The sequence below is a fragment of the Vombatus ursinus genome, unplaced genomic scaffold, assembly GCF_900497805.2.
Source record: "Vombatus ursinus unplaced genomic scaffold, bare-nosed wombat genome assembly UNPS02014894.1, whole genome shotgun sequence".
Classification (NCBI taxonomy): domain Eukaryota; kingdom Metazoa; phylum Chordata; class Mammalia; order Diprotodontia; family Vombatidae; genus Vombatus; species Vombatus ursinus.
Genome location: NW_020954672.1, coordinates 7,197,107 through 7,219,456, shown reverse-complemented (window position 1 = coordinate 7,219,456; position 22,350 = coordinate 7,197,107). Strand labels below are relative to the sequence as shown.

The following is a 22,350-nucleotide window of genomic DNA, read 5'->3' as shown; positions in this document are numbered from 1 at the left end:
ATCAAAGCATGAGTCTTTCAAAATGTCTATATAACTATATCCATGACCCGTGATTCACTGTAATGCCTGTGTAATACATCTGGCTTAATTTAGGCGTCTGAACAAAGTTATACAGCAAGAAGATATGTGAGACATAATGGTAGGTCATGGTAGCATTCATTTAGCATGATAATAAATATTCCTAGTTAAGGAAAATTTTTATTAAACCGTTTAATAGATATGGAGTTAAACTGTGACAAGTTTTGTTTTTTTGTTTTCAAGTTCTCTTTGGACCAGTTCCGTTATATAATATCCGTTGATTACAACTGAAAAGCAGTGTAGGGTAATGGACAGAAGCTGGCCTAGGAGACAAGAAGACCCAGGTTCAAATCTGGCCTCTGACAAGTGTGACCCTAGGAAAGTAACTTAATCCCACAGTCCTCTGAGCAGCTCCTTAACATGACCTTGCAGATTAGGTGCTGGCCAACCATTGGTAGAGGGAATTTCTTCTCTCTATACTAATGATATCACAGGTCCAGTCCCTATCTGCTACAATAATAAAAGCAGGATGTAATTGAGTTGAATATTTTATTTTGACTTTACATGCGGTGTTAAAAACCCAAAGTACATAGTATTTACACATCCACAATACAAGTTTACAAGATATCTATACATGTTAAAGTACTCTATAAAACAGTATAGAGTAACTTCAATTTAGGGTTACTTTTTTATGCCGTACCATTAAAAAAGATACAATCTGTGTTTACCTTTGCACAAATGGATAAAGCATTTAAAAAAATTAAATTAACAGAATTGAGACTAGATTGAATGTTAGAAATTTCAACATAAATACTGATAGAACTCACATTACACTCTACAAGGCAGCACAATGTTACAGAAAGTTATCAGGGCTCACGCACAAGTATTGTTTCAGTTTTACACAAGTCAGGATTAATATTGGTAAAGTGAATTCAAACAAACATTTGTTGTGGGTGAACTGAGCAGTGTTTGTTGGTGGCGGTTGGTCGATTTAATTCATTATTAATCTACAATAATTTAGTTACACTATTGAAGTGTTTTAAAAACAAAGACGACAGTTTGGGGGTTTCCAGAGCTCTCAGGAAATAATGCTCTTTATCAAGCAATATCCTTTAAGGAAAAGAATAATTGCATTATTTTATGTTGTGTGTAAAAAACAAAAACCAAGAAACAAAAACCTTGGCCTTCAGCAAATTCTTCTCCCCCACCCCCTACAATATAATAGAAATAAGCTTTATCTATTATTTTTTCTTTGTCCTAATAATCCATGAGTGCTCTCTGCCTTGGTTCTTTCTACATTAGTTTCAATAAGCAACGTGTTAACTAAAACAGTCATCGGTGAGGCACATCCTCAACTACAAGTGGTTTCAGTAAAACCGCATAAATGATCTCTTTACAAGATCTCGGCAGGTGTCACATTACCCTGGAAACCTCATTTAATTTCACATTCTCAGTGTTTCATCTGGAGGAAAACAGGCGTGGAATGTTCATCATGGCAACGGATAGGCCGCAGCTATACGGTTGGACTGGTTTCTGTGTGTTTGTGTGTAAGTTTTAACCATTAATTGTTCTGGATCATTTTATGATTTAAAAAAAACAAAACAAAACAACAACTTTTCAGGTGCTGGTTGAGAAACACAACTGGCACTCAGAAAATGATGTGCGATAGTGAGAACACCGGACAGATTCTAGTACTTTTACCATTCTCATGAATAAGGCACAAAATGCACAGATTCAGGTAAACCCACACATAATATTTACAGCAAATTGTCATAACCTGCATGACTTTGGAGAAAAATCTTCACATAACACAACATGAACAAAATGATTGCACTACTTGTTAAGTTTTTCAGACTGCTTCTGTAGGGCCAATTGTTGTTGATTTTCTCATACGCTTAAAAAAAAAGGGAAGAGATGGTGGGCATGAAAAGGGGTACAGGGGAATAGGACAGGGAAGAATTTTTCTACAGGGTGATATTGAACAGAACCAAAGCATGACCTTGCATTGGTACGTCCAAGGTTTCTAGAATGACTGGGGTTTGGATTCACAGTGGACAGGTAGCTCAGGCTACCAAATACTGGTGGAAAAACCATAGACTCATGTTTAATACCTCTATCCCTCAAAACTGGCAGGATCATAATTGAAGGTTGGATGAATAGCAGCACAAAGTTCCTTAGGATTTTTACATTCTGGCACTGGGTCCCACATCATTCCAGCTAAATCACCTGAATCCTGGCTCCATTTTCTATCTCAAAGCTCAACCCAGTGGACTGCTGTACAAAGACATTGCTGTCTGTTGTTCAGTCATGCTCAATGTAAACAATTCCATAGCATAAAAGATGCAATGGGTACCTAAGTAGATCCTAGTGTATACACAACATACACACACACAAACACAAACACACACACACACACTCACGCACGTGCATAAGCACGTGCACAATCACATCAGTTTGTTGGTGGCACTGACAAAATGCCACACATGAAAAAAAAAATGCTACAGTTGGGCCAGAGACTGAATTTTCAGCAAATTGCTTGGTAATCTAGAAGTTCATTTCTTGGAGACATTACCATCCTTTTTTTGACATTTGTGCAAGAGGCAAGGTGAATGCATACATATTAAATGTTCACATTTAATGGGAAGACCACACATCACGGCAGTCTAAAATGAACCCATTTTCAAGTATTTGCTTACAGATTCTTCTGAGTACTGTATTCGTTATTTATAACGGTAAAGTAGCCCCTTTGCTACACCTCCTTAATTCCAAACAAAAGAAATGGAATGACCAGCACCTTCCTTTGTTTTTTGTTTGTTTGTTTGTTTGAAGCAAGTACTTTGAAGCCTTGCAGTAGCTACATGTGGCAAGTTCTGATGTTGCCAAAGTCAAGCAGTTTCTTTGGCCACTTGGTTCTCTTTAAATACAAGTGAGTCTCTTGTCTTAAGGTACACACCCCCCAACATCATTCCTACAACCAGTACAGGCTAAAACACCCAGGAATAGAACACACAAGTCTTAGTAGGTGTATTTGTTCAGTGGTCTGACTGATGTAGTCTGAGGAACGAACGAGGGTTTTGGTGGCACATCAGGTTTTAAGGATGGTGTCCTCTTTATTCCCGTCCGAGGGAGGGTGCCATTACTGGTATAACTGCTCTGTCTAGAGAGAGAAGGCTGCAGATGAACACTGACTGGTGTTCCCTGCATGTAGTCCATCTTCACACCTCCTGTGGCAGGCATATATCCTCCACGACTAATACTAGGCTGTCTCGATAACAAAACACTATTTGGTGAGTTTAAGTTTTTAGGCATAGCTGATATGGAGTGCCTCTGGGAGGAATTTTTGTGATAGCCCCTTTGTCTTTCCAGAGAGGTCATTGGGACCCCAGGAGTGGTGGGCACATCCACCCGCTTTGTTGGGCTATTCCTTGGTAGAGTAGAAGGAGGGGAGTACAATGATGCCTCCCGGTTTGGAACCTTAGGTGGAACCTCAGACATATTTCCCATTGGATCCAGCATTAGGGTCTGGTGAGCCATTTGGATATCTCCCATGATGGCTTTGGGGTTACTACTTGGGTCACTAAGATGTTTCAAGAGATCATTGAGAGTGTTTCTGGAATCAACAGAGCGCCGGTGATCTCTTTTGCTTGATTTGGTTAGTGGGTGATCAATATTTTGAAGCTTTTTCTCAGCTTTATGAGCATTAGAATTTGAGAAAGATGTGTTATAGTCATGGGTAGCATTTGGAAGAACAATAGCACTGGGAATGTGCCCATGACTTAGTGGAGAGTGGGGTGGGGGACTAGAAGGGAAAAACTGAGGAGTGTCTTTCCTTGAAGCACCATGTGCCTTATCAGATTGGCTTTTCATGGACTGAAGGGTCTTCTGTTGGAGGACAGGGGTAGACTCAGGTGTAGGAAGTGCAGCTAACTCTGGAGGCTGGCCTCGATGGTCCATCATCATGGATTTCGTATCTCCGTTGGGTGGTAGCTCTTTACGACTAGTCAGGAGGTTGGTGTACAGTTTGGGCGAATCAATGTTTTGTTGATATTCCTTGACGGGACTATCAAATAAACCATTCAGTTTGGCAAAGCTCCCACTGGAGTCTGTACAGGACTGAGCAGATTCAGCATCTTTGTGGATCTTTCTGGATTTCCGAACAAACAAGTCACGGTAACAGTAAACCGCCACACCAGCGATGAAGGCGCCCAGAACGAAAGCCGCAAAGACACAAGTGATGAGAACATTCATGTGTACCATCTGGTTGGAATCTCCAGATTGTACTTCCCACCTTACACCTGTAATAGATATGCAGGATAGAAGTTAAGGGCCTAGCAATTCTTCCAGCAAGTAGTTTTGAAAAAGGGTTATTGTCATGTTACGAGTAAAACTGCTTCCATAGGGTTAACAAGCTTGATTTGGAGTGACATCTCCCACAACTTTTCATCTTTACTATGGGATTCCCAAGTGAGAGGATTACCATAGCTGTGAGGACTGTTATCAGAATTCACATCCCTGACTATCCTTTGTTACAAGGCTCCTCTAATGATCCAGTGCCTGTCTATCTACCATTCTCTAACATCTCACTATTTATTACATAAGAAGTTTATGTCATCTTAGTAACTTTAAGGATTTCTGCCAGAAAATTGGGGTTAGGAGGTATTGTCTACCTAGGCAATTAGTGAATTGTAAAGGGATTTGTCTCATGTCTTTCTTCCTAACCCACAAATCCATAGCAAAAGGCAGCTGGTATTATGAAAAACCATGTACGAAGTAACATAAATGTGCACACCATGCTAATAAAATCATGATAATTTGTTAGGATTTTTTTAAATATAGTCACACATATTTTGTTCACACACTAGAAGCATTCATTGGGCAGCTGTTAGTCACTAGTTTCCCTGAGTGCGTTTGCTCCAATTATTTTTTTTTTCCTTCCTGCCTGAGGAGTACTCTTGAATTATACACTCCTTTAAAAATCCAGAGTCTAGTGAAAGGCACTACATGCTAGTGAGGAACAAAGTACAAGAATCTTTAAGAGAGATATTTAACTTAGACCTAGAAGAAGAGTGGATTAGTCGGCAATTATTAGAATTTTTAATGCAACCACAGACATCCCACAGTCAAAACAACGTTAGTTTAAGGAGGAACCTAGCTCTGTTACATGCAATAGACACAACTATCCCAGAGTGAGTGAAGATAAGAGTGAGATTTTAAGATTTGCTTGCTTTGGGTTAGTAGCCAAGGCCTTTGAATATTAGTTTAGGGGTCATGTTCATGGTTATTATAGATTTCAGTGACATTGTATAAAAGATTCAAAGAGAAGGCAGAATGAAGAGATCACTAAAACAAGAGGAAAAAAAGAAACTAGTAAAAAAAAAAAGAAACTTATGAATGACAGATTAAAAGGAAAACATAAAATCCCAAATCAACAAAGAGAAATCATAAATGACAATGCACTGACAAAAATAAAAACTGTTTGGAAACCTGATATCGTGTTAGATGAATAGTACAGTATGGATTTTTTTCCAGTACAAAAGGATCCAGCAAGCATATTTTCTTATTATTTCTTATAATAAAATGACAGATGTGAAATGGTTGCTATTCTTTGTTTCTTATGATAGCCATACTAGTAAATGCCTTATAGAAATAAATATATATTCATGTATAATTTAATATATTTAATTTATAATATATTTAATTACATTAATATAGCAAACTTATTCATATATAATTTAAAATATAAATATATAAATGTTTTATATATTTATTTTTATGAAGGATTAACTAGTATTGCTATCATAAGCAAGGGAAAAAGCGTGTAATATATATATAAGTGTGTATAGATGTATATATGTGCATATACATATGTATTTATTTAAATGAAGTTTTAATTAGTACAGATATCATAAGAAAGGAAAAATACATGTGTATATATATATGTATACATATGTGGGTGTGTGTGTGTATAAGTATATATGTGTGTATGTATATGTATATGTGTATATACACACATATATACATTTATTTACCTGAAGCATTAACTAGTAGGGATATCGTAAGCAAGGAAAAAATATGTGTGTATATATGTATATGTTTATTTAAATGAAGTTTTAACTAGTAGGGATATCATAATCAAGGAAAAAAATGTGTGTGTGTGTGTGTTGTGTGTGTGTGTGTGTGTGTATGTATATATATGTGTATGTATGCCAAAATAAATGTAGCAAGAGCCTGGGCTGCTGGACACAATCTCATAGCTGCCTTTAATTTAGTGGGCAGCACCGATTAGTGGGCATTGTTTTCTGGTGTTGTTTGAAGAGCCTTCCAATTTCTTGCCTGATCTCTCTCAGATCATTAGCATGGCTGTTTTACCAGCCCTCTCCTTATGAATTGTCCACTTCTTTCTTTCATCTGTTAAAGGACACATTCAGACTTAACCTAAGGAGACCCAAGGGCCTGAGACGACCAGCAGTAGAAGTAACAACACATACAACTTTCCCAGTGTCACTTCTCAAGGGCCATCAGAGAAAAAGAAATCAAGGTACCCTCAGGACCCAGGGTCCCTGCACTGAAAGCCCTCAAACGTCAGGTTTCCACTCAGTTTGTAATGTATTCCCTGGTAAGGCCTTACCCTTTGGGATACCTGATAAAGGATCAGTAAAATCGGAAGTGTTTGGTTCATCTTGAACTACAAATTTCCGGGAGCTCGTCAGTTTAGGTTTCCAGGAATCAATCACTTTGGGTGTTATTTCTGGGATACTTGCCATTGTGGTAACAGAAGATGAGGATACCTCCGTGTCTGTGGTGGCAAACAGATTTTTATTAATGTGTGTGTGTGTAGGGGAAAGAATATTTTCCCCCTCACTAGTCTGTGGCATTTCTTAGCAAATTGTAAGTGATATTCAAAGAAAGCTTCTTCTAGTTCTTCGCACAAACGCATCTGAGGAAACTAAGTCGAATCCCTTCCTTCCAAGGGAGGAACAAAAATAAAAAAGCAAGTATGAAACAACATTGAACAGGTTTCAAAAATAAACAAGCACCGGAAGTTCCCATTGAATACCCCATGGCCATTCATGTTATCCCGGGAGAGGGAAAAAAGTCAGTCCTATTTAATTTCTGTTTCCTTCCCTTGAGAGAGCTATTTAATTTCCTCCTGTTTTGTTTTGTTTTTTTCTTTTTAAAAGAATATTTATGGAAGGTTTTAAAATGCATATTACGTGCTCCAGATATGGGCTTATGAAAGCCTAATATGCATTTTTTTAAAGTTCAGAAACCTTAACCAATAGTATAATCTGCTTAGAAATTAGGCACATTTAAAAAATAGATTTCTGACCCAGGAAACGAAGGGCACCCATAAGTTTTGGTTATGCTCTTCTTAGGTGAGAATAATTCTCGGTTTGTAGCTCAATCACCCCTCCCTCCAGAGTGATCATGGCCCACGGCAGAACCCTCAAGCATGGCTAGATGCACTTTGCTCAAGGTTCCTCCCAGATCCCTGTAGAAATGCCTTCAGAAGAGTTAAGAGATTCATGCAAAAAGAAATGGAATCCACAAGCAAAACAATGACCACTTTCCTAGAAAACATGCCTTCCTGGATCAGGCCTGCCACCTTTTACTCTGAGAAATGAAGATGCCAGGGAGTTTTAGAAGTGCCAGTCGGAGCAAAAAACACTTAAATGTTTTAGCATGCCTAGAACAGAAAGCAGCTAAGTGGATTTTCTGCAAGTTTAGAAAACAAAACAAAACAAAAGATCAGACTTCTAAAGGTGAAGACCTCAAGGATCACATTTCAGACCCGTGCAAATGGTCCTAGGTCAATCCACTGTGACAAGACACAAATACAGGTGTGGAAACAGCCCCCTGATATTATAATATATCAGAGCCTGGTTTCTGTAATCTGTTAGCTAAAGCCCTCATCAGGCCACAAGGCCTGATGATTTCCATGATCACAAAACACTCAGTAACATTTCTAAAACTTGTAAATACACATTTTAGCAAATGCGTATTTGTTTTGTAAGTCTTGGGAAAGGTGGAGAGAGAGAGAGGGGAAAGGCAACGAAATTCTACCATCCATTGGGTATAGATGGCCAAGTGAAACATTCGCAATGCAGGAGAAGGGGGAAAAAAAGCTAGGTTGACTTGCGTGCAGCTGAGATGCAGTCTATGTTAATTAGCCTTCTTTAAAAAAAATTTTTTTAAAGGATGTGTCTTGGTCAATGATAAACTGTTAACATGCGGCTACAGAGGGGTGAGGTGTCCAGAAAGACAAAAAGTCTCTCACTACCATCAGTGGGGTTATGAGTCAAAGCACAAAAATGAAGGGGTGCCAAACTGCGCAAAAGGAGGGAGAAGGGGGGGCTGAAAATGCTGAACTGAAGGAAAGAAAAAGTCATTAATCAAAAAATTAAAAAAAACTAACCAGATGTTGGACCGCCAAATATTTTGTAATCTGGTGTAGTTGAAGTAGGCAAAATTTCTAAAAGAATTAAAGGAACAAGTAATCAGTGCAAAGTAACTGAAAGAAAGCAAAAATTTATAAGTTCTAAGTAACTAAAAAAAGTCAAATTAAAAGACTGCAAATTCAAAAAACAAAAACAAAAAACCTATTCCAATACTTTTCTGTAGATTTCCTAAGCAGTTTTAAGAGGTGAAGAGGAAAAAAAAAAAAAAAGGAAAATTTCCCTATTGATTCCCCAAGACCAAATAACTCGGCTTTTGCGAAGTTTTAAGTTAAATGCTAGGTGGTAAGGTGAACAGCGTCCTTAATAAAAAGTTGATCATCAAGTAATATCCACATGTGAATGTGGTGGCAAGAGGCCCGAGTGATCTCGTCTTACCATGGCAGTCCCCAAGTTGTGCTGTGTTGCCATATTCTGTGTCTTGCTCATATCCTCCAGCACTGTGGTTATGAGAAGCAAAGAAGTCCTCAGTTAACAACCTTCATAGGAATACAAGTGACAATCAAAGCAGAACCAAAAACATAAAACTGGTTAGCAAATACAGGATAGGGGAAGGTTTAAAAAAAAAAAAGCAAACAGTATTACATACAAATATCCCCTTGTTACAATGAGTGTCTGTGCTCAATAGCTTGTAATGAGGATGATTAAGATACCAGTATGTAGTTTTTCCTCCATACCCATATCCCTTTTCTGGCTATGGTTTTCCTGCCCTTATCTTCATGTCTATGCCCAATAACAGTAGAAGAGACAAGTTCTTAGAACTTTGCTAGAATTCAGGGCCTCAACCTGACACACCATCAAAAGGAACAAACGAAATTTTGCCTAATGTGACAACGGGCACTTACAGCATCCCAGGCTTCACTCGGCCACAGGCTCCCTGGCTTAACCAGCCACAGTATGGGTCACGAGATGCAATGCAAGATCTACATAAAAAATGAGAATAGAAGGTAACATGGGTTCTTCCCATCACCCAAAGGTCTCCACATTGGCAGCTTCCAGGTTAAGTAGAAAAAAGAAAATCAGCTTACTTTTTACATGACCCATAACGCTCACAGCGACTGAGGGGAATTCTAATAACGCAGCTGGAGAAGGCTACATACAAGGCATGATGATCTTGATCCAGCTGCAGGGAGATGACCTTTCTGTCCTCTTCACTCTCAGCACTACACCTGTTTGGTAGGAAACATTTGGAAGTTTCAAGTAAGATGCCATGTGAGCTAGAGAAGAAGACAGCCACTTGGGTTGTAGCTATCTGCCGGAACTGGGCAGGTCTTGAGGAATAAATGCTCTCTGCAGAAATCTAGGTAGATGTCTGTCTTCTCTTAAGTGTAATAATTTACACGTTCTATCTTCTACCTCTCTGAGAATGATCAAGCCCAAGGAAGTCAAGTTTAAGGGTGGGTAAAGGGTTCCTAAAGATTGTTAGGAGAAGCTTCAGAATTTTGATGATCTATAGTTACAGAATCAGAATTTCTACTTTTGCTTTGGAAAAAATGGATCTTCCTGTATATGTAAGAACATGAAAAAGTGTCAGATTTAAGGACTCAGAAGCTTTGGGTTTGAACCACTTGACTCATGTCCCCACCTTGGACAATTTACTTAATGTTTCTGGGCCTCTGTTTCCTCATCTGTAATATCTAACTTTTATATACTACCTACTCTAGCACTATGTTAAGTGCTTTATGACTATTATCTCATTTGATCCTCACAACAACCCTAGGAGGCAGGTACTATTATTACCTCCATTTTATAGATGAGGAAACAGAGGTAAAGCGATTTATCCAGGGTCACATAGCAGGTAAATGTCTGAGGCCAGATTTGAACTCACAAAGATGAGTCTTCCTAACTCCAAGCCCAGCACTCTGTCCACGGTACCACTTGGCTGCTCAGTAACTATAAAATGATGGTGCTATGCTAGATGACATCTGAAGTCCCTTCAAGGTCTAAATCCTATGAACTCCCCTCTGGATTTTTCCTTAAGTTCAACTAAAAGAAAGTTGGACTCACCTTCATTGGAAAAACCAATAAAGATGCCACAGAACAGATTAGGAAACATACATCTGCGCATATACCAGAGAGGAAACAGGATATCATCTGCCTTGTCAACTTGGTCATAGTATCAGATGTTTTTACTTAGGTTTTTTTTTCTCTCATGGGTATCAAAGGTGGTGTGTGTGTGTGTGTGTGTGTGTGTGTGTGTGTGTGTGTGTCTGTGTCTGTGTCTGTGTCTGTGTAATGATAATAGACGTAAAAAGACTGATCAAATTTAAAGTTGGCTAAAGGGTTCTTGAAGATTGTCAGTTTTCCAGTTTGGATTATGTACAGTAGAGAAACATGACTTTTAAAGGGAACAAGGGAAGGAGTGTATGCTTCAATGCATATATTAACTCCATCTTGGAAGGGAAATAATGTGATAGAGCAGAAAGATTGATGGTTCTGAAGCCAGAGGATCTGGATTTGAATCCCCATACTGTATGGTAAAAGCATCCTTAGCATGATTTTATCCAACTTTTTTGCTGGATCTTATTTCATAGGGGGTTAAAGAAAACACAGGAAAAGATGTGTAAAAATTCTTTTTTTTTCTTTTACTTGTAACTGTTGGCTAGCATGTGGCATCCTAAAATAACTCAGCAATGTAACAGAGGTGGTGTTAAAAACTTCTCCCTTTCCTCAGGTGGAAGCAAGAGTGGATCCATTTTCAGTCTGCTCAATAATTCACCTTCCCTGCCTTCATGAACCCAATAAAATGATAAATATGGGGATTTTTTGGTTGAAAGAATACTCCCACACCAAACCATGACTAATTTAGGGGTCTAAGACGACAGGTTGTTGTTATTCACTTGACTCTTTGTGACGCCATTTGGGGTTTTCTTGGTAAAGACACTGGAGTGGTTTGCCATTTCCTTCACCAGTTCATTTGACAGATGAGGAAACTGAGGCAAACAGGGTTAAGTCACTTGCCCAGGGTCACACAGCTAAGTAAGTATCTGAGGCCAGATTTGAACTCAAGAAGATGAGTCTTCTGACTCAAAGCGGGGCACTCTATTCCTTGCACCACTTAGCTGTCCCCAAGAAGAAAAGACTAGAGGGAAAACACTGGAAATATTTGGGCTGTGCTGGAGAAGAGCCCTTATAAAATGTACCTACTTTGCATGGTTGTAAGCATCAATCTCTTCCAGTAATACACTGTCATTCAAGGAGAAAGGACTAGTCTTTGCCAGGATCTTAAGTACCACTCCAGCTTCTGAGCCAAGGAATATGACCGTGTAGTTTTGGTATGGTCCAGCTGAATGGTCGATTGCAATAGCTGTCAACCTATATCTACCAAAGAAGAGAGGAAAAACGATGTGGTAAAGTTGAGTGCCAAGCCAATAACAACTCTAGTAGACACGGGTGTAATTCCCTGAACAAGCCTACCTGACCCGAGTCTTTGTGAACCAGGGCTCCTCAATGACAGATGGGACAGCAGAGTCCATCAAAGGATGTGATTTGATGAAGGACAAGGTTTCATCAGGGAAATCAATCGAAGTTTTGTAAGCCTCTGCAAGGCCATGCTTTGCACAACAGCCAGGCCTGAAAAGACCAATGTCAATTAATTTTTCTTCCACTAAAATCAAAGTTATGGCAAGATAATGAAGTTAATAAGAGAATATGTAATAGAGAAATGAAGATGTCATCTTTATTTGGGGAAACATATTTTTGTTTTGCTTGGGCTCAGAGGACAGAACCAGTAGCAATGGGTATAGGAAACAGAGAGGCATATTGAATAAGGAAATACTTTCTAACAGTTAAAACTATCCAAAAGTGGACTGAGATGCCTCAAAAAGGGACAGGTTCTCCTATTCCTGGAGATCTTCAAATGGATCCTATATGGACACTTGCAATATGTTGCAGAGAATATTTGGGGTTTAGGTATGGGACAGACTAGATCAGGGGTAATTGACCTGGAGTTCATGGGCTCTGAAGTAATCTGTCAATAGATTTCAGAAGGTCTGTGACCTTGAATGGGGGGAAAATTACATCTATACTTCAATATACTCACTTTCCTTTGTAATCCTATGTAATTTATTTTATGCATTGAAAAAATAAAACATTCAGAGAAAGGTCCATAGGTTTCACCAGATTTCCAAAAGGGTCTTTGACTCAGAAAAATAACAACCCCTAGACTAGATGACTTCAAAAGCCCATTCCATATGGGAGACTGCGTGATTCCATGAATCTGAAAGGACAACAGTGAGAGGTAGGGAAGTGCTGAAGAGTCACAAAGGAGAAATGCTGTTTCCACTTATGGGATGATCCCTCCATAGTCCGTAGCTTGCAAAGGTGCTATTCACAAACCAATTTTACTGACAAGTTACTAAGGATATTGTGGAAGGAATTCCAGAACTATGTGGGAAGTTGGAATTGTCCATCTCTCCTGGGGCTAAGATTCTACAATTCTGATTCTTTACTGTATCAGGAGTAAGACCCCTACCTCAACTACTTTTTTCTTTTTTCTTTCTTTCTTCTCTCTTTTTTTTTACCTTGGCTTTGGGACTTTGTCTTCAGGTACTGCTGTCCAGACAGAGTCTGGGGTTTTCTGTTCTTTAAATCTTCCTTTGAATACTTTTTCAATGTCATCCATGCTGAAAGCACATACGGCTGAACCAGGGATGCTGTAAGAAGAGAGAGAGAAAAAAAAATCACTAGGAGATTTTAACAAGGAAGCCAAGAACTTCTCTGAAGGTCAGGCACGGAGTCCCTCACCTGTTAAGCTGTGTGGTAAACACGCCAACCACAGTGGGGATGCCGTTGATTTGTATGATGTCAGTAATGGACTGAAGAACATCAAAGTAGAAAAACGAATCCCCAGGGACAGAACAGTTGAGCCGGGCCTTGAGGAAAGAAGTCCAGTGTTTCTCCAAGACCCGCTGGGAGCCACCCATGTCATTTTTGCATATACGGGCCACGCGAGAATACACAGCCTGCCCGGATAGAGAAAGAAGAACAGCAGGGAGTGAATGCAGGGGAAAATCAGGAGAAAGAAAGCTGTTTTTCAAGAGATCAATACAAAACAGGAAAACTGTCTGGTTTAGAGGAAGCCTTTTTTTTAACAAAACGAATTCATACCAGACTAAGAAAATTAGAGAGAAGGGCTATTTTAGCAATAACAGCTAAAACTTTTTTATATAGTGCTTTAAGATTTGCAAAACATTTTATAAATATTATCTCATTTGAATCTCACCACAACCCCGGGAGGCAGGTGTGATTATTATTCTCATTTTAACAATGTGGAAACTGAGGCAGAGGTTAAGTGACTTGTCCAGAGTTACAAAGCCAGTAAGTGTCTGCGGTCATATTTGAATTCAGGTCATCCTGATTCCAGATCCTGTGCTCTATCCATTGAGCCACCTAGCTGCTTCTCCTGGATCTGACCTAATTTTTTCCCAGATGTTCATACTGTCCACGAAATCTAATATTGGGGCAGGGAAGTGTGTGCATACGTATACATGTGCATGTGGAGGTGGGATGGAGAGTAATATATGTAAGTCTTAGTTATAGAAAAATTCATTTCTAATGTGTCTTGTTTTTTTTTTTTAGTAGCCTACTTTTCAAATAGCTTTGTGTCATTCAGAAAAAAAGACTAGTTCTAGAGGGTTAAGAAACTAGCAAAGATGATACTTACAGATAAAAACCCATGAAGATAGAGAAAATGAGAGTCTCAAAGCTGCTGTTTCTACTTTGGACATTGTTCAAGTCTCCCCAGAAGTCATTATCATAAGAAAGCCCCGTCGGGGTTTTAAGGTACTTAAAGAGGTCAACTGAGGCCCAATGCTTTGCCCAAGGTCACAACAAGTAGTAAGACTTAAGGTGAGCGAAGATGTGAACTCGAGTCCTGTGACTCCAAATTCAATACTCTTCCCAAGATAGCCAAAAAACCTTTATGGACAACATGCAATGCAGCCATACCTGAAGAAGGTGTCACAACTATGTCACTAACTCTCCCAGATCAGTCTCTCACTCCCACACAGTGCCACATAACATAAGTCTGTTATCATATACTTGCCTTGCCTAAATTATTATGTTCTACAGCAATTTCTCGAAAGAAGAAATAAACATAGTTTCCATATTCTATGGCATGAAGAAAGTGTGGTTCTGAAAGAAAAATTGAAGACAAACTGGTATCTAAAGGAGAATTCAATTAGTATTAGACACTGAGTGCTATGAATGACTGACAGATGTCCCTTAGTTACATACAAACAAGTCAACAAGAGCTCTGATATGCCAAAGATTTTAAGGAGTTCAAATATGGGTGTATTCAAGCTTCATTGAACTTAGAGTCTTTAATGTCAGCTAATGGACTGTAAAAGGTCTACAGGGAATTATACTACAGCAAAGGTCTTTGTTTCTACAGATTTATTCATTAACCTATTTAACTAGGAGAGAAAAACTCTTACACTCGAAATAAAACCTTGAATTCCAGGTCCACAGAAACAGTTCAGTTATCTCAATTCTTACGTCTGTAGACATTCACCAAATTTATCCTTACTAGGATTTTATACAACGATTTGCCGAGGATCATGTGGAAAAGAGCCTGGCTGAGGTCAGACTCCTGATGTGAATTCTGGTCCCTTGACTCCCAATCAAGGGCTCCCTTCCCTAGACTTTGCCAGAAGCAGATTGTGATATAGCTAAATAAACAGCGGTCTACTATTGGACCTCCTCCGTCTCAGGGCCCTTGGCTAGCTCATCTTTGGCTCCATTTTTCAAAGGTACCTTTTATCCACTTGGAATCATATTTTATGGTTCGTAGGGCAGATCCATCGCCCATGCTCCGATAAATAACAGCATCACTTGCCAGGAAATCGGCTACTGTTGCAGAATACAGTTTGCCATCTGAAACAAGAGTTCTAGATTTGGTATATAGCAACTGAATAAAACATTAAGCTCCTACTATGTGCAAAGTGCAATGGGCACAAAGGACAATGCAAAAATAACTGAGAGTTGCTCCCATTTCTCAGGTAGCTTACAATCTCTTAGTCACAATAATAATACTTTGTATGTCTGTCATGTGGCCTCAGAGTTCACATCTGAAAAGAGGCACTGGCTCAGATGGTCTCTAAGCTATAAATTTATGTTGACACATGCAAAAATCCTTTGAGATAATCAGGGCAAATACTAATAACTAGCATTTATTTAGAGATTTAATGTTTGCAAATAGTTTACATGCATTATCTCATTTAAACTTCCCAACAATGTTGGGAGGTAGGCTTTTTTTTTTTTCACTTTTATTTGGACCTGTGATTGCATCTATGTGGGGAAATCTTGGTGGGAAAACTCTCCCAACAGATGCAAATCAACAACTCCTCTCTAACTTAAAGTCTTACAGAGTTTCCTGGAGGCCCTGAGAAACTTGCTAAGAGTCATTCATCTAGTTACAGAGGTTCCCAAAGTGGGTGATGCCACCCCCTAGGACGCACTGGAATAATGGGGGGGGCAATAGTAGCCTCTGGTGCAGTTGTGGGGGTGTTGAATAAAAATAAGGGAGCAGTGGAAGCATAAAGAAAGAAGAGAAGAAAAGAAAATTTTGAAAAATCATTCCTACATGTTTCATCTGTTGTACAACAGAGTTAAAGTCATGGTGATTACACTATTTTCCAAATAAACATACAAAATTTAAGTAACCAATCAGTGGTCAAGTCTACCAACAGGTCTTAACAAGCAAGTGTTGGTAGGCAAGTATGTTGTGTATCGTCAGGAAGTCCAGCATGCATTGGCAGGAATATGTGTGTGTAATGACTTGTTTACAATATGATACTATATGGTTACATGATGTAATATTGCATCATAAAAATTTCAATGCAGGAAAAAAACCATAAATTTACAATAAATTATTAATTTAAGGTGCATCATTTTAAAAAAAAATTATATTTTCAAAATGATGCAAATTTTTTTAAAAAATCACTAATTAAAGAAAGTAGATTCCAGGGGGGTGCTGAGTAATTTTTTTTCCTGAAAAGGTGGTGGTAAGCCAGATAAACTTGGGAACCTCTGATCTAGTATATGTCAAAGGCAGAACTTGAATCCAGGTATTCCTGACTCCAATGGTGGTCTTCTGGTCACTATACCTTGTTGCCTGTCATGATGTAGGTCCTGACAGTATTATTATGGCCATCTTATAGATGTGGAAATAGATTTGGAGAAATTAAATGTGTCCATGTGCACACACAGCTACTACGTATCAGAGGTCACATTCAAATTCAGGACTTTTTGAATTCAAATCTAGCATACAAATCTAGCAAATCTATCCACCAAATCACACTGTCCCTCTTGTATCATTACTTTCATTTTACAGTTAGGAAATTGAGGCACAGAGTAGTTAAGAAAATTACTTTTCCAAGTTCATATAGCTAATTAAATAGCAGATCCAGGACTGGAAATATGGTCTCCTTGCTCCACACAGAGCAGTCTTTCCAGTATAATACATATGATTTGTTATCACCTAAATAGTCACTTCTCTTTTGGAATTATTGTAACTTTCATTGAAAGAATTTCACTTCCCATCAACATCTTCTGGAAACCTATTTAAAGATCTGACTTTCAGCACACCTGTGTCAAAGATACTATCCAAGTGGCCATAGGCTTTCCTGTAAAAAATCCTTCATCTCCTTTAATGTCAATAGTTGTTTGGAATCATGACTAGAAAAAAATCTTACCAGCAAAGAGGGCAACATTGGTTTGTCTGGCATCAAATGGGCACCTTGCCAAGCCACTAATTTCTTCCCCATCATACTCTAAGGTATTCAGCTGCAAAAGAAGAATAAAGAGCAGGCATCACATCTGTTCTATGTACCAGCTTGAAGGCAACTGTGTCTGACTCTTGTTGTAATTCTATATGACAAATTCTGTCTGTCTCTATTCTTCCACAGCATTAGAGAGAAAACAAGTCACTGGGGTACAGACTAGAAAACTCAACTTTGACATTGAAATAGTGAAGGTTTAAAAGCCTATAACAATAACAGACAAATCATATCATATCCAATGTACTTACCCTATAGTATCTGCACATGGGATTAAATGCATTTGTGCCACAGACAAAAACCATCTCATCGTTTCTTGGAACAAACACTTTAATAAAGTTGTGGCACTCATCCTAAAAAAAAAAAAATCGAGTTACACATTAATAATCAATTTTTCACATGCTTTCTGAGAGAATACCCCTCTAAAAACTAGAAATACTCCAAGCTTTCCATAGTTGAACTCACTTTGTGTTTGCCTTTCATGGCACAGTTTTCTCTATCCTGTTGCCTTGACCTCCACGTTAATTTCTGTTTTAATCAAATTTAAAAAAAAGAGAGATTAATTTTCTTTTTTACCTTGGAAATATTTTCTCAGAGATGGAGGATACATGGGGTGGGGAGAGATAGATAAATTCCAATCAATTTCATGAAAAAAAGTTGCTTACCTTGCTTGGTATCACTTCTGCTTTGGGGATTTCATTCAAATTTACAGTATAAACTTGATCCCTGTTGGAAATAAAGAAATAGGCCATGTTATTAGAAGGCATAAAAATGAGAAGCTTGTCTCTGTTTTTTTTTTTAAACAGATCTGTCTGTCTAATATGCTGCAAAGCCCTTAGAGATTTCTTACCTTCTGAAACAATTTAGTCAACAAAGGGCATATTTTCATGAGTAAGATGCCTTTGGATCATTTCACTAGTCAGGGAGAGGTGTTATCACGGTAGCTCAAAGTATAAGCATAAACATACTTATGATTTTCAGCTGGTTCATTCTAAGTTAAGAAAGAGGGAAGAATTATTTCCCAGCTATTCTTAAGAGTTTTCAGAAAGAAAAGTCAAGTGTGAGACCTTAACAGCTAGGGTAACAAAGTGCTGATGAATGCTTTGTCTCCGAATGTCGTCCCCACTACAGAATTCTGGGAATTTTCTGGGTACCTTGGTTCCTCCCCCTCCCCTTTTCTCTTGCCTACTTCTGATTTTTGATCGCTATCTACATATTGCTTTTTCATGAACTAGATGCATTAAAGCATGCACCACTAGAGAAAAGAATTTTAATCTAATAAACCAACGAGAGGAAAATTACCTGCCAGCAATATAAAGTGTGTCTCGAATTTTCAACATCAGCTGAAAGTCCAGCCTGTGCTGAGACTCATTGCCTGAAGGACGTCCTCTAAAAACTGGATATTGCCTTGAATCTGCAAGTGAAAATGGCCTACACCATCAGTCAGGATTATGGAGTTGGAAGATCAATAGAGAGCATTGATTAGCTGTATATACTAGTTGTAGAAGGGTTTTAACTAAATTCCTCTGGTAATGTCCTGAATGTAAATGAATAAAAGATGGGAAATGTCAGCAAATGGTCTTTTTTTATACCAAAATTACACGACTTATTTCTGATTGCTTTAGAAAAGAACACCTGAACAAAACTGCCTAATTTTGTGGTTTAAAAAAGAGAAAAGAAAAACCTAAGAAATAATCAGGGATAAATTCAAAATTAAAAATGCCTTATTAAAAAAAAAAAGCAAATAAAAGTGCCTATCTCTACAAAACATGCCAAGGAATTGAGAACCAAAGTGCCTCTTTCTCTTGAAAAAGGAATCATTCTATGGCTTACTTACAGTGGTAATCAACAGTATTGATGGGTTCATCGTCCTCAGGAAAACTGACTGCCCTCAGCTGGGAGATGGTTATTAACAGTATATATGCACAAAGTAAGGGGTGCCTCATGGTTGGTCAAAGGGGAGAAAAAAAGAGCAGAGCCTCTTCAGAAATCCTGGTTAGCTACCTGCAAAACAGAAACAGGTTGAAAAGATTTCTGAGCTGTGATAAAACTGTTTTCTTATTTGTAATCAGCTCAATTTCTCCCCCCTCCTTCCCCTCCCCATAAACGCTGGCAGCTCTGGATGAGGCACCTTTACAAACACAGGGAGAAAGTGGCAGCATTCCAGAACTGATTAAATTTAGCATCTGGGAAGCGTATGGATGTTTGTGAATTTTTTAGGCAAATTCACAGGCCTTTTTTTTTTTTTTTAAGGTAACTATGTATGTCATCACAGCAAAGTCACAAGAACCACAGACAGAAATGCAGGCTGCTGACTTGGCAAGAAGACGGTGAAAGTTGGGATTAGAATTTTAATTAAACTGCAATTTCTTTCCCTTCCCCCAACCCCCCTGAAAAGCATCCACTACAGAATTTCCCTCCACCCCATAAAATGCCTAAGCTGCCCTCACAGATATCCAGAGAGATAATGATGGCCGTCACCCTAGTAACCTATTGGCTGCAGACGATACTATGCTATTGCTGTAAGCATAATGAGGAGTTTAAACCCAAAGTTTGTGAGTAGTTTTGGTGGTTTGGTTTTGTTTATCCTGGACTTGGTAGTAATCAAAATATGGCGGCCACTAAATACGTAGCCTTGAATATAGGTACAGGTGAGATGGGTAAGAGGAAATGACAGGGGAAAAAAAAAAGGTTCCTTGTATAATGTGGCAAAAAAAAAAAAAAAGATGGCAGAGATTAAATAGCTGATTTGATAAATAGAGAGATCACCCAAGTATAAATATTTTTTAATGAAAACCTTCAGACACATGCCATATTAAAATACATTAGGTAGACCTGACTTCTTACAATATTAGAACTCCAAGTTCTGAGATCATCTCATCCAGCTCCTTAATTTTCACATGAGGACACTGAGGCCCTGAGAGAGGAAGCTACTAGCCTAAGGATACATAGCAAGTTATACAGGATCATAGATTGGAAACTAGAACAAACATTAAAAGACCATTTTGTTCTATCCCTTCTTCATCCCTAATTTTTTTAACCGATAGAGAAAATGAGGCCCAAAGAGATTAAGTATCTCAAACAGGTAGTAAGATGTAGAAGTGGGATTTGGACTCAGATCTTCTGATACCAAATCCTTCGCTTTTTCCATAGAAACAAATTAATTAAATGCTTGTGGATTTTTTTTTCCCTTACACAGCATGAAGATAGTAATAGCTGGTCTGCTGGGAATGTTGGAGAGGGGAACCATCCACTGGGCAGGGGTTGAACCACATATCCCCTAAGGCCCTTGAGATTACAATTCGCCAAATAAAAAAGTTTACTCTGGAGGATGTTATTAAAGCTTAATTAACTTAAAAAACCCAGCAGCAACCAAAACCTCAGGGCCCTTGCTCTACTCTCTTGATAGCTCTCAATGGGATGGAAGGATACATATGCAAAATTCCAAAGACCCCACTTTGCCCAAACTCTCTCTGCCAATTTGGACTGCCAGCTACTATAAAAACACCTGGATTTTCTCCCCACTGAGAGGCTAACATGAAGGCATGAGATTATTCCAGCTCCCAGGGAATTCCATCCTCTTGGCCAGAGGCAACAAGATTGCTGCTTACACCGTTCTTAGAGCAATCATACGTGTAAATGTGAGTTTGGGGAATGTTGCCATTGTAAAGAAAGAACAATACTGGAATAAATATATTGAAGCCCAGATGAAAGGTATACTAGCTTCCAAAAGCTTTTGCTAAATGGAAGATGGAGATGAAAATAAATAGGAAAGTGTTTTAGAAAAACTGGGCAGGAGTGGGGAAGGTCAGAAATCAGGATGATTATTTGGGCCTACTTCAAGGATAGAGATTTAGGAAGGCTTGAGAAGGAGGGCAAGGATCAGCTTATAAAATCTGACTAGGAAAAAGAGAAAACTGGAACAGAGATGTCTATAAGTGGAAGACTAGGAAAACAGTACTGTGCAGGATGTAAGGAGACTGCTTGAATTCAGTCCACTCCTGAAGACACTCTTGCTTATACAGTGACTAACAGACCTTAAAGGGAAAATTTTATCTGCCCGCAGAGTATAAGTGCCTTGGGGGTGGGTGGGGCAACAAGACAGGGAAACACCCAAAAAAATATTTATTTTAAATATATTAAGCTATTTTAATGGATTTAAAATATAAAATATTTATTTTAACTATATTAAATATTTTATATATCTTAAATATAAAATAGATAAACATATTTATTTTAACCATATTAAAATATTTTAATACATCTTATATATAAAACAATGAATTCTAGGGTTGCAGAAAATAAACATTTCTTTTTTATATTTAAACATATTAAAGTATTTTAATATAGTTTAAATATAAAATTAATAAAATGAGGAATAATAGTCTCTGAAAATTCTACTTAGAATATTAAATGGAGTTATCAAATTGAGTCAAAAAACAGGGGGCTTGTAATTTGTCTATCTATATATCTACTTATCTATATAGATTGGTACCTGAGCTTTTCAGAATCACAGAAAGTAGAGCTAAAAGGGACCTTGAGATCATCATCTAGAGCTCTCTCCTCATTTGACAGAATAGGAAACTGAAGCCCGGAGAGGAACATGACCAGGGTTACATTGATAGTGAATAAGAGAGCTGAGAATTAAACTGAAACCCTCTCACTGTAAGGCACTTTATGCATTGTTCAAACAGTTTTGTGCACCTTAACTGGTTGAGTGTGAGTGGTGTTGAAGACATTTTGAAAGTTCCAACTATATTCTAGGCACTATGCTAAGCCCTTTATCAATACTATCTCATTTGATCTTCACAACAACCCTGGGAAATAGGTGCTATTATTATTATTATTCAAATTTTACAGTTGAAGAAACTGAGGCAGACAGGTTAAGTAAATTACCCAGAATCACACAGCTAGCAAGTATCTGAGGGTGGATTTGAACTTGACTCTTCTTAACTTCAAGGCCCAGTATTCTATCCATTTCAGCACCCAGCTGAGAGACAAAAGGCAGTAGTAGTCCCAAGATGGAGATCTTTCCCTTAAATGGTGGCTGCGACCCTAGAAATTCATCTAGCAGCAGTTTTGGGTTGAGGGGAGAT

General features: G+C 38.3%; 1 protein-coding gene across 8 annotated transcripts in view; it reads right to left on the bottom strand.

The window, feature by feature from the left end:
- Nucleotides 1-553: 553 nt before the first annotated feature.
- The window catches only part of SEMA6D (semaphorin 6D), a 71,040-nt gene continuing 49,243 nt past the window's right edge, over nucleotides 554-22,350 (bottom strand). For 2 of the 8 annotated variants that reach the window (XM_027843111.1, XM_027843112.1), the window contains exons 2-19: nucleotides 19,092-19,258; nucleotides 18,557-18,668; nucleotides 17,920-17,980; nucleotides 17,720-17,782; nucleotides 17,506-17,607; nucleotides 17,171-17,261; nucleotides 15,231-15,350; nucleotides 14,521-14,609; nucleotides 13,221-13,438; nucleotides 12,998-13,129; nucleotides 11,892-12,047; nucleotides 11,622-11,795; nucleotides 9,503-9,643; nucleotides 9,320-9,397; nucleotides 8,853-8,953; nucleotides 8,435-8,491; nucleotides 6,647-6,814; nucleotides 554-4,313 (exon numbers count right to left, since the gene is read on the bottom strand). In XM_027843111.1, the coding sequence (XP_027698912.1) occupies nucleotides 3,034-4,313; nucleotides 6,647-6,814; nucleotides 8,435-8,491; nucleotides 8,853-8,953; nucleotides 9,320-9,397; nucleotides 9,503-9,643; nucleotides 11,622-11,795; nucleotides 11,892-12,047; nucleotides 12,998-13,129; nucleotides 13,221-13,438; nucleotides 14,521-14,609; nucleotides 15,231-15,350; nucleotides 17,171-17,261; nucleotides 17,506-17,607; nucleotides 17,720-17,782; nucleotides 17,920-17,980; nucleotides 18,557-18,668; nucleotides 19,092-19,200 (3,252 nt within the window). In that variant the 5' untranslated portion in view covers nucleotides 19,201-19,258 and the 3' untranslated portion in view covers nucleotides 554-3,033. Of the gene's footprint in view, nucleotides 4,314-6,646; nucleotides 6,815-8,434; nucleotides 8,492-8,852; nucleotides 8,954-9,319; nucleotides 9,398-9,502; nucleotides 9,644-11,621; nucleotides 11,796-11,891; nucleotides 12,048-12,997; nucleotides 13,130-13,220; nucleotides 13,439-14,520; nucleotides 14,610-15,230; nucleotides 15,351-17,170; nucleotides 17,262-17,505; nucleotides 17,608-17,719; nucleotides 17,783-17,919; nucleotides 17,981-18,104; nucleotides 18,246-18,556; nucleotides 18,669-19,091; nucleotides 19,259-22,350 lie in introns of those variants that run through there. The other 6 variants (XM_027843113.1, XM_027843114.1, XM_027843115.1 and 3 more) reach the window with 6 other exon arrangements.